The sequence below is a fragment of the Natrix helvetica genome, assembly GCF_964273705.1.
Source record: "Natrix helvetica genome assembly, chromosome: 2".
Lineage (NCBI taxonomy): Eukaryota > Metazoa > Chordata > Lepidosauria > Squamata > Natricidae > Natrix > Natrix helvetica.
The window spans coordinates 168,424,980-168,442,923 of NC_138552.1; the positions used below are offsets into that span (position 1 = coordinate 168,424,980).

At 41.0% G+C, this 17,944-nt stretch overlaps 1 protein-coding gene across 2 annotated transcripts in view; it reads right to left on the minus strand.

Moving 5' to 3' along the window:
* Nucleotides 1–4,118: 4,118 nt before the first annotated feature.
* ASRGL1 (asparaginase and isoaspartyl peptidase 1) overlaps nucleotides 4,119–17,944 on the minus strand; it is a 29,880-nt gene continuing 16,054 nt past the window's right edge. Inside the window, exons 7-8 of one of the 2 annotated variants that reach the window (XR_014174510.1) lie at nucleotides 6,416–7,674; nucleotides 4,119–5,952 (exon numbers count right to left, since the gene is read on the minus strand). Coding sequence is in view for 1 of the 2 variants with exons in the window: in XM_081942774.1 (XP_081798900.1) it covers nucleotides 7,445–7,674 (230 nt within the window). In the remaining variant the exon portion in view is untranslated. Of the gene's footprint in view, nucleotides 7,675–17,944 lie in introns of both variants that reach the window. The other variant, XM_081942774.1, reaches the window with a different exon arrangement.

The following is a 17,944-nucleotide window of genomic DNA, read 5'->3' on the forward strand; positions in this document are numbered from 1 at the left end:
GGAGCCCCTCCGGCCGTGGAGCAGCAGCCGCACAACCGAACAGTGACGCGCTTTGCGTCACATGGAGTTTAGCCCCCAAGAGCGCAACTAGAGTGCCCCAAGGAAACTCTGCCCGCCATCCCTCGCGCTCGCCGCTTTCCCTCCTTCGGGAGCGCGGCCGGGGCTTGGCATTGTCCGTCCCTCAACTGTCCTGTGTCCTTCCTTCCTGGCTCCCAAAGGGGGCGTGAGGGGCAGCGTCCCTTCAGACTCCACCTCTTCTTTTTGCTTGCAATGTCTCGCCGTGTTCTTTGTTTCTCCTCGCTTTCCACACCCCCCCCTCCTCCGCCGCCGCCCCCATTTGCTTTCTCTTGACAGCTGCGGTTCCTTCCGATTCGGCTGCAAATCCCGCCCCCCCCCCTAGCCCCTTCAGAGACAGCCCGGCCGTAAGGAAAGAAAGAAAAGTAAAAACTCCCCGTCGCTCCCCACCCGGGCTCCCTTGTCCTGCCAAGCGCCGAAGAGCGCGCGCGCGCTCTCCCGCCCATGGCAGAGCGCCCCGCTTGCAGGTGGCCAGCGAGAGAATGAATTCCCCACCCCCGGGGTGCTTCTGCTTTGAAACCCCTCCTCCGGGATTCCATCTTCTCCACGCTCGAGCTCCTCCAATTAGCTCCAAGGGAATGGCACAGACTTGAGCCAATGAAACGACGGCTGCCCGGAGCGTCCCGTCGGCACGAGCCAATCAGGAGGAGGAGAAGGATGTGAACCTTTCCTCGACACCCCCCCCCCCACTTCTTTCTCCTTCTCTTCCCGGCTTCTTCGACCCAGTCGTAACTCTCGCAGCTGAGAAAGTGTCGGCGAGAGAGGCAACCGCAGCCCTCGCCTCTACTACTGTGGATGGCGTTAGGAAACGCTTTCGGGGGGAAAGGTGGGTAAACGTCAGTAAGAATTCTCCGATTGCAACACGAAGATCGGCAAGAAAATCTGGCCGGCGCCCTGTCGAGCCCTTATATCATCTTATTTATATTCATACAATGGCAGCCTTTGATCTTACTTCAGCGTAAGGTTGAGATCATGAAGACTGGCAAAGTGTGGAGTGAAAATTGTAGCAGGCGTTGAGCATCGGAAGCATCACCCGCAGAACCAGAAAAGAAAGCTTTTTGGCTGATTTGTGTTCTCTTTGTGTGATGTTCATGGTAGCGTGTGCATGCGGTTGTCCAACGTGTGCGTGTTCACTGTTCTTATGCATGTGCCTTTTCGCAACCGGCTGTTAGTGCCTAATTTCGGCAGAATGTAGAAATGGACCTGGCTTGTTAAAGAAATGTAAAAATGAAGTGAAAAATAGAGGTAATAGATAAGCCAATGAAAATTGGCAAAGGATTCATTTCTGACTTTTTAGTTTGGGAACGGATGGATTGCTTCGTGAGAAACACGTGATTGGGGAAAAATTGAACACTGAACAATGCAGCCTATTGTATGGGTAGTGAAGACTATCTTTAATATTTGAAGAAGTTGTGAAAACTTAATCTTATTTGAGCCGATTATTGTACCTGTGTTACAGTATGGATTTTTTCCCATGACCTAATGTAGTTTTGACTCATATATTATGTTTGCTTTTAAAAATAATGAGCAATGTCACTTTGAGAAAAAAAAAACGGCTGCAATTATTTTTTTCTATAAAATTGCTAATGTAACACAAGTAAGGCATATGCAGGACATTTGAGGATCTGAACTTACCTGTAAATCAGCCTCTCCCAATCCCACCCTCCAGATGTGTAGAACAATCACTTCCATAATTAGATGATTGAGTTGTAGTTTTAATATAGCTAGAGGGTACTAGCTTGGAAAAATGCTAAATGTGCCTTGTCTATATCCACATTTTGTTTCTTATTAAACTATTTTTAAAAAACTTAAAATGGTTTCATGATTTTTTTTTAATTTGAAATGATAGTACTTGCTTTTAAGATGTGTAGAAGAGCCAGTAGTATTTTGTGGATTGCCTCTGCCATCCATTCAAGGAGAAATATGATATCTGCTTGTAGTTGCTGAAGATCTGGTCACAGTGCTTATTTTCATTCTATCCCTTAGCTTAGGACAGTGATGGCGAACTTTTTAGGCACCAGGTGCCCAAACCAGAACGTGCATGCATGTACGTGCATATGCGCACACTAGAAATCCGAAGACCAGCTGGCTGGCGAACGCATGCCTATTTTTGACTGTTTTTTGAGCCAAAACCCCATTTTTTGGCTGTTTTTGGGGCCGTTTTCAGGCCATTTTCCAGCGCTCCAGCCCCTCCAAATACCAGCTGGCCGGCGTTCATGTGCGCGCTGGAAATTAGAAGAGCAGTGGTGACGGTGCGTGTGTCCACAGAGGGCTCTGCATGCCATCTCTGGCACCCGTACCATAGGTTTGCCATCGGGCTTAAGGGGATAAAATACTCCATAGTGAAACCAGCTGCATTTTAGCTAGCGGGTTTTATACAAATCCATTCATGAGATTACAGTTCAGCCATTGGGTTCACATTACACATTAGCCTAAGATGTGATTGGTTAATATGTATTTAAAATAAGATGAGAATACAGCCAATAAAAGTCAGTTTGTCAATTTGTTACAAGAACCCAGAAAAATAAACCATCGTTAGGTGTGTTAGATAAATAAGCTAACAGTGACCACTTTTGAAACTGCTTGGAAGCTTTGGTTAATAAATTATTTTGCAAGCCATAATTTTTTTCAGGAATAAGATTTACAACCTTCATATTCTGTATTAGCTTCACTTCTCGTTTCCATGCAAAATTCAAAATCCCAAACTGGAACCAGAGTTATTATAGGTCCTGTGACTTACTACATACAAAGTGGTTAGGTCAGCAGAAATCTGAGTAAGGACCTGATTTTTAAATGCTTCTGACTAGTGACTTTGTCTTCTCCTACATTTGGCTTCAGATCAGAATCAGCATTTTTCTCTTATATTAAGAGTGCTATTCTCAAATTTATTTTACAGCAAGATTTTTTATCTTGTTTCTTGTTTTTATTATGCTCACAGTCTCAGACTTTTATTGTGTGCTGTCCTAACGATTTATTATTTGTAAATAAAGAACCCGATAATTTCTACTTCATGGCAAACCTAATTTTTTATTCACCTTTGACTATGTTTAATCCCACACTATGGGAGTTAGTAATAATTGAATATGCATTTACCACAGGTAGTCTTTGGGTTAAGATGGCTACTAGGATTGGAATCACTAAGTCATGCAGCTGTAACACATGAAGTCATATGACTTCATCGTTTAGCACTGGCACTTCTGGCAGTCCCAGTTAAATGAAAACCATGTGGATCATTAAGCAAGCACTCTCAACCATAACTTTCAAGCCAATGACTTTGCTTTTGGGAAGCCAGCAGGAAGCATTGGGAATCAGGATCATGTGATTTCAGGGATGCTGTGATGAATGGAATGCTGAGGACGAATCATAACTACAACTCCTTCACTGTCATTGTAGATTTGAATGGTCACTGATCGAGTGGTCATAATCTTGAGGATCCCCTGTAAATCTAATTATTTTTTTTAAAAAAATCAGGCTACAGACATCTGACGTACATGTAACTAACTTAACGGAGGGCAGGTTCAAACTAAAGATATTTCATAGCGTAGACATCAAAATTCAAAAGCCATGTATGCATTTTTTTTCTTGAAAGTGAAGTCATGTTTTCCCCTTTTAAGTTAAATGTGGGCTGAAAGAATAATGTTCTAGTTACCAGTGTTTATTTTGAAGACAAATGCTATAATCAGCATGTTTTTATAACTGAGGGTATATGTATAATGTCTTATATAAGGTGGCTTGGCACAGCCATCTTGTTTTGAGTTTTCAGTGCTGAAGATGAATTGAAAAGTTCTCTCCTGGGGAGCAGTGTTAATTTTATTTTGTTCTAATCAAGTATGTCATATGATTCTGGAAATCTTATACTTATTTAAAATACGACTTTAAAAACTTGCTTAGTGTTGCTGAAAATGAGTTACTACCTGTAAGTTTTTCTTAAAGTAGTAGTTTTTCTTAACTGTTATTTTTTTAGTATCCTCACAATTTAAACCTTTCAAAGAGTATCTTCACCAATAACTGGAAGCAGGAAATAAAATCAACTTGGCTTTCTCTCCAATTGAGGTTTATTTTTTCATTAATTTATTTTGGTGATAAGATTTACTACATATTCTGATTCTTGTAATACCTAAATATAAAAAAATACCCAAAGAAGGTGGGGGTGGGGAAATTCCTTAAAATCATCATACAGGGCATATATTCACAGACAGACATTAAACATTCACAGTTGTACGTTAAACATTTCAACAAGTGGAAGCCATAATTTGTTACAACTATATATAGCTAATCTGTATTGATAAGCTATTGATTTGTCAATTACTAATAACATCAATTCTGTAGTTCACTGAATAATTGGAGCCAGATGTTTGTCTATCTCCTGCCAGGTGAAACTCATTAGACAGGATCTGCAACATACTCTTTCTATTGGATCTGATGGGATGGAGAGACATAATCAGAAAGAGATGGTTCCTTATACTGGATAGTTTCCTAATTTGACTGTTATTTAGTTTTTTATGTATTAAATTTAAATTTAATACATTTAGGTATTTATAAACAAATCCTGTTTCATGCATTAAAATGTCAAGCAAAGGAATTCATTGTCAAAAAAGTAAAAATAAAAATAAATTTCACATTTGAACATTTGGCTCTGGTAGAGTTACAAAATAAATGTTCTATTGTTTTAGTATCAATATGACCCTCTAAGACAGTGGGTCTCAACCTTCCTAATGCCGCAACCCTTTAATACAGTTCCTCATGTTGTGGTGACCCCCAACCATAAAATTATTTTATGTTTTCCGTATTTCTTCAAAAAAAAGTGTTTTCCAATGGTTTTAGGTGACCCCTGTGAAAGGGTCATTCGACCCCCAAGGGGATCCCGACCCACAGGTTGAGAACCACTGCTCTAAAATGACCATTTCATTGCCTTTCCTACACATTAACAATATTAAAACAGTAATAAAACTTGCAATAGATTTCAAGCAATAAGTCATATCATTACAAATACAGCACTACAAAAGCTAATTGGGACTAAGTATGGAAGTTATTAGCTTATAAGACTTTATTTTTCAGTAAAATTAGATAAAGTAAGATCTATATAAAATGGCATATTTTGTAAGGCTTAGTGTTGCTAAGGAAATGCTTCTTATGTTGCTATACGTAGATTATGGTTTTATGCTCATTTTGCCTGACGCAGCCAAGTATTTGATGAGCTATATGCTACAATGCATTCGTACATGATTGGAACTAGTAAAGCATTAGCAATCAGACATTCAAGGCTTTAGAACCGCAACGATATTTAGCAAATGAAAGAAAATATGGTACTTTTGAAATACAGAAGGATTTGTGGTCAAGCCAAAACAAGTCAAATCTGAACACAAATGCTCTGAAATTCAGATGAAAAGTTAATCCAGAGAGTCTGAATAGTGTGTGATCTTCGTGACAAATGCCATTAAATTCCTATCGGCACCTTAATCTATTGCAAAGAGGGTTGGGGAGTACAAAGCATCTACTAATTCCTAAGTTTATCAAACTTTCCGTGTTGGGGGGTGGTATTTAGCAGTATTGTGAGAACAGTGCAATAATCTAAGTTACTGATTATGGAAAACTAGGAATGATTTATTAGCTTACATAACACTCTAGAACAGAGGTGTCAAACTCAGGACGACACATCGTCACGTGACATGTATTGCAACATTTGCCCTCTGCTAAAATGAGGACAGGCGTGGCCAGTGTGTGACACATCCAGCTCATGGACCACAAGTTTGACACCCCTACTCTAGAAGGATCCAGGATCAGAACTTAGCGTGATATAAATTCTGGGATAAAAAAGCAGGTATGAATAGTTATGCTTTAGTAATATGTAGTTAGGATAATAGCATCCAAAACCTGCTGATCAAAATAATAAATTATTATTATTATTATTTTTAACCAAAAGTTTTTATTAGTTTTACAAAAAGTTTCAGGAAAGGGGAAAATGGATAAAGTTACAAATTTTGACAGCTACATTATGCAGGAAATGGCACTCCCCCCAATTCTCATAACTTTCACTTATTGATACATTAAGTAATTACTACTTAGTAATATTTTGACAGCATATTTTACCTTATATCTTCAAGTAATTTCAATCTATTTTATATCAAACAGAAAAATTTCCCTGTATTAGCAATTGCATTATTTTTCTAATTCACTTTTGTGATCTAAGTTTTCTCAGTGTTGCCTCTTCTCCCCCCACCAGCAAGGCTCCGGCACCTCCCGTGTCTTGTGTATGCCGTGTGGTATCATCAGTTTTGTCTAGGAGCACTTTGTTTTTTTCCATGAAGGCCTCAGCCTCCATAGTTGTATTAATTCTAACTCTATCAAAATAATAAATTATTATTGTTGGAAAATAAGAACTGTTAAGATTTGGTTTAATGGAAAGTGGAGGCGATAGACATCTCATAATTCTAGAAAAGTAATATTTTAAATTTGTCTAGGAAAACATGAAAAACCAAACATACAGCTTATTGAACTTGTGTGCAAAATAGCCTCTTAGTTCCCTTACTTCTTTATATCCCTGATGTCCGTCATCCAACTTTAGCATCAAAACAATAAAATCTTGCCCGCCTCCATCCCAATGTATCATCATAAATGTTGACTATGATTTTCTTTAAATTGTTTTGTTCCTGAGAACATGGCACAATTAATTCCAGACTTAAAACAACACATGTGAACAAATGTATTATAAAGTTACTTGGATTTTTACAATGCTGCTTGGTTTTTCTTAAACCGTAGTCACAGAACAATAGATTTAGACCAATAATATGAATATCTACACAATTCTTAATCACAAAACATTTTTGAAAAATATATAGTGAGAAAATATATTTTTCATTTTCATTTCTTATTGTTTCAAATAAAACACTACTGTAATTTCATACAGAAAGCCTTAAAGACAGCTATTCAAGTTTAGTTAAAGAGAGTAATTAATAGTGCAATGTTAATTTATATGTAAACATGAGATAATCACATACAGATATTTCAGTACACATAGTCCCTCTACTAATCTTATAATTATATTCATTTTCTGAATGATAAGCATCTCTTCACATTATCATTTGACACCATGCAGATGTATCCGGTATCAAGAGCTGATGAAATTCCATCAATAAGTTTCTGAAGAACCTTTTATTCAGAAGAATGAAAATTAAAATACATACTGAGCCAAAATTATTTTATCAATCAGATTACAAATAGGAACTAAACATACACAATCTAGAAGAAAAACTCTGATAGGATACTTGTACTTGCACCTGGAAAAAGTGCGTGCCTCATTCTAAGCAGGATATAGATTCAATTCCATGATCTTCCTCCTGTGACACAACTTCAGTATCCTTCCTAGTTTCTAAGATCCAATGGAGACAAGAGCTTCTTCAACGGACTGTGCATTCCTCTCCCCAGTATAAATGCCAGACTGTAGCTGGTCATCCTTCACAACAGCCCACGACATCTGGTTGGTAGAGAACTTAGCAGCCCACTCCCCTGAACTGCTAATAACAATGATGCCACCTAAGCCTCCAACTCTGGTTTTCATACAATCTAGAGCAGCATCAGCAGCCTCTCCTGGTGATTTCCCTGAAAAATCAGAATATGAAAAATGCCTTAATTTTAAAAGAAAGAAGTCAAAGGTACATTTTAAATGGATAATTATTATATATGTTTTAAACAGATAAATTATTTTAAATGGATAAACCAAGATACATTTTGCATTCTGCCAACAACCTTTTGAGGTAACTTTTGAAGGGAGTGTTTTCAAGTCAGTTTTTGACTCCTGATGACTGCCTGGACTAATCCTTTCAATTTTCTTGGCAAAGTTTTCAGAAGTGGCTTACCACTTCCTAGGGTTGAGATACAGTGACTGGCCCAAGGTTGCCCAACTGGCTTGGTGCTTAAGTGGGAACAGAACACATGCTTTCCCAGTTTCTAACTGGTGCCTGAACGTCTATACCAGGAGTATCAAAAACTCGCAGTCCGCGGGACGGATGCATCACGTGCTGGCCACACCCATGCCGTTTAGCAAAGGGGGGGGAAAGGTAGTGATACATCACATGACGTCACTGTGACAACATGAGTTTGACACCCCTGCTCTACACCAAGCTGGCTCTCTCTGAGGTAACTAACATTCATGAATAAAAAACACATTTAAAAGGATATACATCCAAAGAACTATGCCATTATTTCTATGAACATAAGGGCTCTTATGTTGCTCTTGTTGCTTTCAAAACAAGGAAAAAAGCTTTCCAATTCAGGTGGATGAACTTTGAAATTGAAGAGTGCTTCAAAAGTGATTGTGATCTGACAGCTGTTCATCAGAAAGGACATAGCGATGAAAATTTCCATTGAGCCTCCTCATTCCCATTGTTTGAACTACTAAATGTTTTAGTTTTAATCAGTAGAAGACTTCCTGCCCAAATTCTACAGGAATTATTGTTAACCTCTCTTTAAACTCTCTAAAACAGACAAGATTATATGGCACTGGGTGTGATGTGCTGAATTAGCAAATAGTGGTCAACCCATGTTTGCCAATCTCCCGCATGTCTGATTCCCTGTGCTGCTAAGGAAGTCTCGAATTGCATGGCCGTGAATTGGGGCCCATTGTCAGAGACTAGGACGTCAGGCAGGCCGTACATGGAGAAGTCTCCGTAATACCTTGATGACCACTTCTGCCGTAGTGGAGGTCATCAGGACTACCTCTAGCCATTTTGAGTAGGCGTCCACAACTGAGGAAAGTCTGGCCATGAACTGGGCCAGCAAAATCAATGTGCACCCTAGACCACGGTGCTTGAGGTCGCTCCCACTCCTTAGCGGGCACCTCTGGGGGACCTGGTCTGGACTCGTGGTGCGTTGTGCAGGTAGCCACCCATTCTTCGATCTCCCTGTCCATGTTAGCCCACCATACGTAACTCCTGGCCAAAGACTTCATCCTGACAATTCCAGGATGCCCTACGTGTAAAGCCTCTAATACTGTAATGTGCAGTTTGGGTGGAACAACGACCCGGTTCCCCCACACAGCCATTAACAAAAGACAATTTGTCATGCTTACAATGGTACATTTTGAATTCAGACCCAACAGACCCCTTGGGCCACCCACTCCATACCCAGTTCAAAATTTGTTTGATGGTGGAGTCTTTTGCAGAGTGGCGGGCAACGTCACTAGACGAGACAGGACCAGTCTCTAAGCAGTCAATGAGGAGAACTGGCGTCTCAGGGGTTGGATCAGCAAGGAGTTCTGGTAGCGGGCAGTGGCTCAAAGTGGAGCCTGGTCGGTGGACGAGGCGGTAGGAGTAGGCAGCTAAGAAAATGGTCCATCTGGTCATCTGCAGTAATAATGAGATAGGAGTAGGTCGGTCCCCAGCCAGCAAGCCAAGTAGCGGTTTATGGTCTGTAATTAGTTTGAAATCACGGCCGTAGAGGTACTCATGGAACCTCTTTACTCCGGCCACTGCAGCCAAAGCCTCATGGTCCAGCTGGCTGTAGTTCTGCTTGGCAGCGGACAAGGTCCTAGAGTAAAAGGCTATGGGGACCTTCGGTTCCGTTGAGCATGTGGTGGCTGAGGACAGCTCCGATGCCAAACAGGGAAGCATCGCAGGTCAGCACCAGTGGCAGGGTCTGGCTGTACTGCACCAGGAACATGTCTGCTGAGAGAAGTCTTTTTACCACGGCAAATGCGGCAGCCTCGGCTCTACCCCAGGACTATTTCGCGTTCTTTGCCAGGAGACGATGTAAGGGCTCAGCAATGGTGGCTTTCTGTTTAAGAAAGACGCTGTAGAAATTAAGGAGCCCGAGGAACACCTGCAGCTCAGTTTGATTGCGAGGTGTAGGGGCGTCCTGAATTGCTTGAATTTTTTTAGTGGTCGAGTGAATCCCAGAGCTGTCGATTAGGTACCGTAAGAATTCAACTCTTGGCACGTTAATTTGGCATTTTTCTTTTTTGAGATGGAGGCCCTTGTCTCGAATTCTCACCAAAACAGTTTGTAAACGTTTGAAAAGTTGTGCCTCATTTGCAGCCGATACCAAGATGTCATCAAAATAGGGGATGACTCCTGGAATCCCCTGCAAATGCAGTTCCGTGACGCTTTGGAACAGTCCAGGGATGATACTAACTCCAAATTTCAGGCTGTGACATTTGAATGCACCCCTGTGCACAATGGTTTAGGCCTCCGCCATAGCGCCATCTACAGGCAATTGTTGGTATGCCTGCGCCATGTCCAATTTAGTGAATACTTTGCCGGGGCCTAAAGAATGTAGTAGATGCTGTACAATGGGTACAGGGTAAGCGCTTTGTTGTAAAGCTTTATTGATTGTGCATTTGTAGTCCGCGCAGATGCGGACAGGCCCGTCAGATTTGATAGGTGTCACTATAGGGGTCTCCCAGCGTGCGTGATCAACCGGCTCTAGGATTCCCTGGCCTACAAGCTTGTCAATTTCCAGATCAATTTTGGGGCGGAGAGCAAAAGGTACTCTCCTGGGTTTTAGCCTTATGGGGGCTATGTTGGGGTCCAAATTAAAAGAGATTGGAGTCCCCACATACTTTCCCAGACCGGTGCTGAAGACATCCTCGAACTCCTTAGCGCTCTCGTCTTTCACGGCATTGATACCGGTCACTTCTAGGCCCAGGGCTTCAAACCAGTCAAGCCCCAGGAGGCTCTGCAGGTCACTGCTGACCACATCATTGGGAGCTGGCTGCTGTATTTCTTGAATTGCACCTGGAAGGTGCCCTGGCCCATGATGGGAACTCGGTTCCCCTGGTAATCGCGAAGGTGGATGTCAGGGGCGCGTAGATGCTGCTTCTTCAGGCTAGGGATAGCCCGCTTGAGTGTAGAACACGGCATGATGGCCTTCCTTCTGGTTGCGAATATTAAATTCGTGCCGGCAGACATGCTTAGACGGCTTGGGAGCGTAGTGAGTCCTCAGCGTCTGCTGGTGCACGGACCAAGCGACCGATTGTAGCGGCATTGGTTCTGACAAGTCTTTGGCAGTTTTGAACACTTCCCATCCATAGTAACCGAGGAACATGTTCTTCTTGCGGCCTTCAGAAAGGCCCATGCGGTTGTTGGCTTCGAGGAAGCAGTCGAACCTCAGCATATACGAGTCCCAGTGCTCGGTGACTGGGTCATACAGAGTCGTTGGGGCGTGCATGGCCATTTTGTGTTCTGAGGGTGTTTTGAATTTGCCACTCAAAAATGGCTGCTCGAAACTGCGCTTTGCTCCGGGCTGGATTACTTGCTGGATTGCTATGCTCTTTTTGGTTCGCCTAGTTGCCTTACAATCCCACCTTCGTCGCCAGTGTTAAATCGGGTAACACACAGGCTAACAGTAACAACAGCTCTTTATTAACTCAGTAGCAACTACGTACAATCCAGCAAAGGTTGAGTCTTACAGCAGCCCTTTTATAGGGAGCTGTCAGACCCTTCGACCAATGAGATTAAACCATTGGTGGAAACCATTATAGCTGAAGCTACCATCTAACACTTTAAAAAGCCAAGGAGGACAAAATGTTCACTCTACAACAGCTACTATTGCAAAGTTTAGCTATTCAAATTCTGTGAGGGAGTGATTCTGTTCTAAACCTTCAGCTGAGCACATCCTCTTTACTTAGGGTGCAATGAATTGCCTAGCTTTAGTTGAAAAATGTTGATTTTATTATACATTTCTGTTATAATAGTATAAACATGAGAATAAGCCCCCACATACATATTGTCTAAAAGCTCTTCTTTAGCTAAAGATACTGAACCAATATTGTCAACTAAAGCACCTTGAAGTGTGATTTAACCTAGAAACACTTCTTAGATGTCTCACTGTTGCCACTAGGACCAGTTTATCTTTTCTATGTTATCATATCAGGCCTATTATATACATGTACACATCCATGCAAGCCAGAATCATGCGGAGAATGCCATATTAACAACAGCTATCAGCTTTCAGGTTATAAACCTTGTGCCTGTTTTAAGATAGATTCTGGAATGTTTGTTTACCCACATATCACTCTGACATTTTTATGTTTTATATCATTTTTTAAAAAGATGCTGAAAATATATCCCACCCTTTCACATACACTTTATTTATGTCAGGCCTCAGCAAAAAGCTAGCCCACCTGTGCTGTTTTAGCAGGGGGGGGGGGGAACTAAGCAGTGTCTGACTTGGCTAATCCTAGGCCAGGAAATCTCAGGGCTAACAACTCGGAAGTTCAAAAACAGGGATCTACCCTGTTTCCCTGAAAATAAGAAGTCCCCGGATAATAAGCCCAATCGGGCTTTTGAGCACATGTGCTAAAATAAGTCCTCCCCCGAAAATATTGCAACACAGCAGGAGCCATAAGGGGACCATGTTCACCGCCTCCCGCACCTCAAAAATAATAAGTCCTCCCCCAAAATAAGGCCAAGCGCTTATTTCGGGAGTCAAAAGAAAATAAGACCCTGTCTTATTTTCGGGGAAACACGGTACATATCTAAGAAAGTGTTGCTGTGCAGTCATTGGGAATCAAGCACAACTCAGGGAGACTTTGTGTTTTCCTGATATTATACAAATCTATTCTGAAAGTTATCCAACAGAAGTTCCTTCACTGCTTTTGTAAGATTGCAGGAACATGCTGTATCATCAGCCTATTTCCAGGGTTACTTTCAATTTCATGCTAATAGGCTTTCACTCACACTGCTGATTTTTTCCTTCCTCATCATCCCTCAAGCTCCTCCCCAAGAGCAGATTTGAAAGGAAAGAATTTGCTCTGCTGGCTGGTTCTGGATGAATACAACTGGGCTTCAGTACAATTGCTACTATGAAAGCAGTGGTTTTCATATGAATTTCCTTTTTTTTTAACTAATTGAAATAGTACTTCAATCCTCAAGTTAGAATGATTGTAGAAGGAATTATTTTTTTCACAAGTGAAGATGTCTTAAGGAACTCATCGAATGTCCTTTAATTACTTCTTTAATAGTTAAAACTGGAACAATTTGACAGTATTGTCAGGTAATTCAAAGAACATTTTAGACATAAAAGTGGCTAACATTAAAAACAGCTATTACATTATATACTGATAAAATAAAATGCCGTACCCTAAGATTTATTGAAATAGTACAGCAATATGGTGTGTTGTCAGGTTATTCAGTCGAAGCAACTCTCATAGACTTCTGATAGGCTCCATTAAATCTGTGGAAATTTATTTTATTGGGTATCTTAAATAATTATTCGTTTCATTTGTAGATGAAAATATATTAGATTGTTTGCATCTGATTAGTGTTCATGGCAGTAGCAAAGATCAAAGAACCAATGAATAGACCAGTCTCTTGGAATCTTCTCTCCAGGTAAGATCAAGATAGGAGATCACCCATACATGCTGCATACAGATGACTATTACTTGTGTGGACATTCTAGGACAGTGGTTTTCTGTCAAGTCTGAATGCTGGAGTATGAAATTCTGGGACTCAGACGCAGCTGAAGGAGACTTTTGAAGACTGGAATCAGAAAATAATAGCTACAATATCAACAATTCAGCAATGAGGTCTGTTAATGAGGTCTGCTTCTATGGGTCAGTTGATCAATAACCATGTACCAATTACTGTATTCGGAGATGGGTTCCTACTGGTTTGGGCCATATCGGTTCTATCCTGGGCGCCACCATCATAATTTTCTGTTCTGCACATGCGCAGAACTATCTTCATTGAAAAATGTAATTTTTCCCCTTTTTTACTGGTGTGCACATGCACAGACCTTTTTAAGTGCAAATGCACAGGGGCATGGAGTGCACAAAAGGAACCCATCCCTGATTATATCTTATTGAAAAAATGTCAGATATAGAAGACCAAGGAAATGACTTAGAAAAGGTTGTTACATGGAATCTAAAAAAAAAAAAAACCTTTAAAATTTTAAAAGAGAAATAGAAATGAAAAATTAAGAGAGTAACCTGGATAGTTTTTTTCCTATTGGAATTGGAAAAGAGGCTTGTTAAAGCCTTGAAGAAATCTGTGCAATGGGACAAAGAAGAAATGAAGAGAAATCAAATCCTACCACAATATTTGACTGAACTACAGATTAAGAAGTAAAAGGAAGGAATATAAAATTGGTTGATCAAGTTTAAGCAAGTTATGTTGTTACTTTTGGTAACCCTTTGTGGACTTTCTGCTACCACAACTGAAAAGATGCTTTATGGACTTGTCCATAAGAGATGGGATATGAGATAAAGTGATAATTGTTCCCATCAATTAGAGGGGGTGAAGAATCACTTAAGTTTGTTGTGATGAAGGTAGGAAGTCACTTCTTTATATTTTCTTTTCTTTTTTTTCTTGCACTTTTTACTCTTTTCTATTATCTTTTCTTGCAAATTCAGTATTAGATTTTACTATTATAATCAATGTTATTCCATATATAGAAATAGAAATATATAAAAGTAGAGCAATCCTATGAACATATGGGTTATATGCTGCAAAAAATAAATATTAACTCCTATGTTAGTACTCTTAACTTATTTTAAACAGATTGACTATTAAGACTCTTGGAAAAACAAGACTCTTGTCAGACCTGAACCAAGTAACATAGAACAGGACTACTTTTATTGAAACAGCTATAGCCAGGATGGCGAACCTATGGCATGCGTGCCACAGGTGGCACGCGGAGCAATTTGTCAGGGCACACAAGGCGTTGCCCTATCAGCTGGCCAGCGTGCATGCACGTGCTGGCTAGCTGAATTCAGCTTTTTTTAAAGCCATTTTTTGTCCTCCTCAGGCTCCAGAGGCTTTATAGGAGCCTGGGGAGGGCGGAAAGAGCCTCCCCTGTCCACCCACCCTCCGGAGGCTTCATGAGCTTCCCTGAAGCCTCCGGAGCGCAAAAACCCAGCCCTATGGCCAAACCAGAGGTTCGGGAACGGACTTCCAGTTTGCTCGTAGGATCAATTTAAGCACTCTGGAGGCTTTAGGGACCTTCAGGAGGCTTCCCTGAAGCCTCTCTGGAGGGCTTAAACCAACCCTATGAGCAAACCAGAAGTCACTTCCGGTTTGCTCGTAGGGTCGTTTTTAGTCCTCCGGAGGCTTCAGGGAAGCCTCCTGAAGGTCCCTGAAGCCTCCAGAGGCCCTGGGGGGGGGGGGGCAGGGAGGCTGTTTTCGCCCTCCCCAGGCTCCTAAAAAGCCTCTGGAGCCTGGAGTGAGCGAAAAAAGCATGCAAAAAATGGGGGGGGGGCTCTCATGCGCGCATGCGCACTGGGGTGGTTGCATGTTGCATTATGGGTGTGGCATGCCCACGCACAACCCCCCTATGCTCCCCCTACGTATGGCACATGAGCCAGAAAAGGTTTGCCATCGCTGAGCTAACGTAACAGAATCTTGTAGGTCTGAATGTGCTCCCCCCTCCCTTACGTTATATTTGAGGCTTGTCTGAGACATTTTCTCAAATTACTTTCTTGACCTAGGCATCACTTATTTGATTATTAGTTTGATAGAAGGTCTTCCTCCTCTTTTAGGGCCATTCCCTATGCCCTCTATGCTATTTTTTAATCTAACCTGCAGTTTGTAACAGTGGTAGGATACGACCGGTACGCCCCGGTACGGCGTACCGGTGCCTGCTGGGAGCACCAGGTACCATTCCGGTATGGTGCTCTGGAGGCCCCGCCCGCCCCCGCTCCTTACCTGTATGTGAGCTGTTTGGGGCTTCCGCCCACGGAGCGTATGGTGCCTGCATGACACTCCACTGAGCAGCTGGAGCATTGCGGAGTGTCACAGGCGGTAAGTATACATGCGCACCTGCTCGCGTTCATGTAATGGACGCCTGGCCCCATTGCACAATACCGATTACAATGGGATCCGGAAGCCACCACTGGTTTGTAATATGGTTTTATGATCATAGATAGGTGGTCTTAGAAATCAGTCATAAAACAAACAAATACACACACTTTCATGCTTTTTAACTTTATCACTGGGCATATTTTTTAACTTGTTTCTTTGTGCGTAATTTAACGGACCAAGTTTTAGCGTTGACATTCATAAATATGTAAATATGATTTTGGAGAAGGATAGCATGATTTTAAATGTGAATACAACTTTGAATTATATTTTCAGTTTTTCAATTTATATTTATCAATATATGAAGAAGTATCTTAAACATGGAATGTTGTGAAATTGATTGTCCTTTCACAAGAAAAGACAGCATCACCCTACATTGGCAGTCTTAGACTGTTTGTGTGTTCATTCTCTGCTTCTAAACAGGATCTCTATCAACAGAATGGGAAGATTGACCAATATTATTCTGTGCGGTCAAGGTTTACTGCGGCATTTAATAACTGAGCTGATGCTTTGAAAAGGCTATTGTTTGTATGTGCCTGTTTTCTCTATTTACTTTTTTTCTGCATTCCTTTTTCCCTTTTTATTAAAGCAATTTTTAAAGAAAATTTGACTTTCCAGCCTCTCCTACAGTCCTGAAATGTCCTAGTGGTCTCCAATCAAGCCTCAGCCAAAGTCAGCTAAATAACGTCATCTACAGTATAAGCAATATAAAACATACATGATTCATTTGAAATTCCTACCCAGCCATTAAGCTTCCTTTGTGACTCTCAGTCTTTCTCAGCCTAATCTGTTCCACAAGATCACAGCGAAGATAAAGTTGGAGGAACAAGTGCCAGATATTATGACTTGAACATATCAGAGAGGAATGTTTTAATCTAATCTTCCCAAAGAAACAGAAGCAACCTTCTCTCTATCCCATAACTAAAAAGCTAAACCAAGAGGCCCTTGAGGCAGCAAACTCTTATTTAAAACACAATTGTTATCTGCTCTCAATGCAGGCAACCTTTCATGTGAGGGGAAATGTTCCAAATTAATGTAGCTAAAGAGTTGTTGTCAAATTGCATAAAATAGAGATCAAGTGTCCCTTAGTAAGATAGCCAGACTATCAAGGCAGTGGTGGGTTTCAATTCATTTTACTACCAGTTCTCTCATGCGTGTGTGCACGCTTGCGCACACGATGCTTATGCACATAAGCATCCGGGCGGGTGGGCAGAGCCTCCCCGTTCACCCAATCCGGGGCGAACCAGTAGCAACCCATCTCTGTATCAAGGGCTTTGGAAACAATATATCTACCAACATTGTTTTGCAACTCAACATTTTCTGTGAAACTATTTGAAGTTCTTGAGTAACACAAATAAGCCACAGAATCACACTTTTCCCTGTAACTAACTATATGTAGAAAAAAACGGATTAATATGTGTCCAGACTGTAATAGAAGTCAAGATCTTAGATAACCCAAAAGATAAAATTCTCCACGGTCAACCATAGTTAGATTATGTTATGGTCACATGAATATCCTGTTGCCAGCTGTTTATCATAGCACTCTTCCACATCAATACCCAGATTAGAACATTCATTTTCAATGAATTTATTATATTTAAACAGACGTCAGAGGAAAAAAATGGTATTTAAAACATATTTAAAAGACTTCAGCAGTGAGTAACCTAAACCCTTCAATAGTTATAAGCATATTGTTGCTGAACGTGAACATATGACACGAACATTTTGCAGCCATGCTTTTTTTACTTACGACCAACACTTCATTGTATGCAGCTATTTTTTTTAATAGCATTATTCCAGTACATATTAGTAGAATGTCATTTAGGATGATTGGACTGAGATCAACACAAATCTAGCTAAAAAGAAAAAAATGCTGCTATTTTGAGATGATCTCTGAAGCCAGCTGTCATTAGCTTGGTAACATCCAAATATATTTCAATTCCTATAATTCCCCATACAGGATGGTTCATGGAGAGCACTAGCTTGGAGAAAACTAACCTAAAATATTAAATTGTTTCATTTTTTCTTTGCCAATTCTATCAATTACATAAATATAAAGTGTAAGGAGCTTCGTGGTA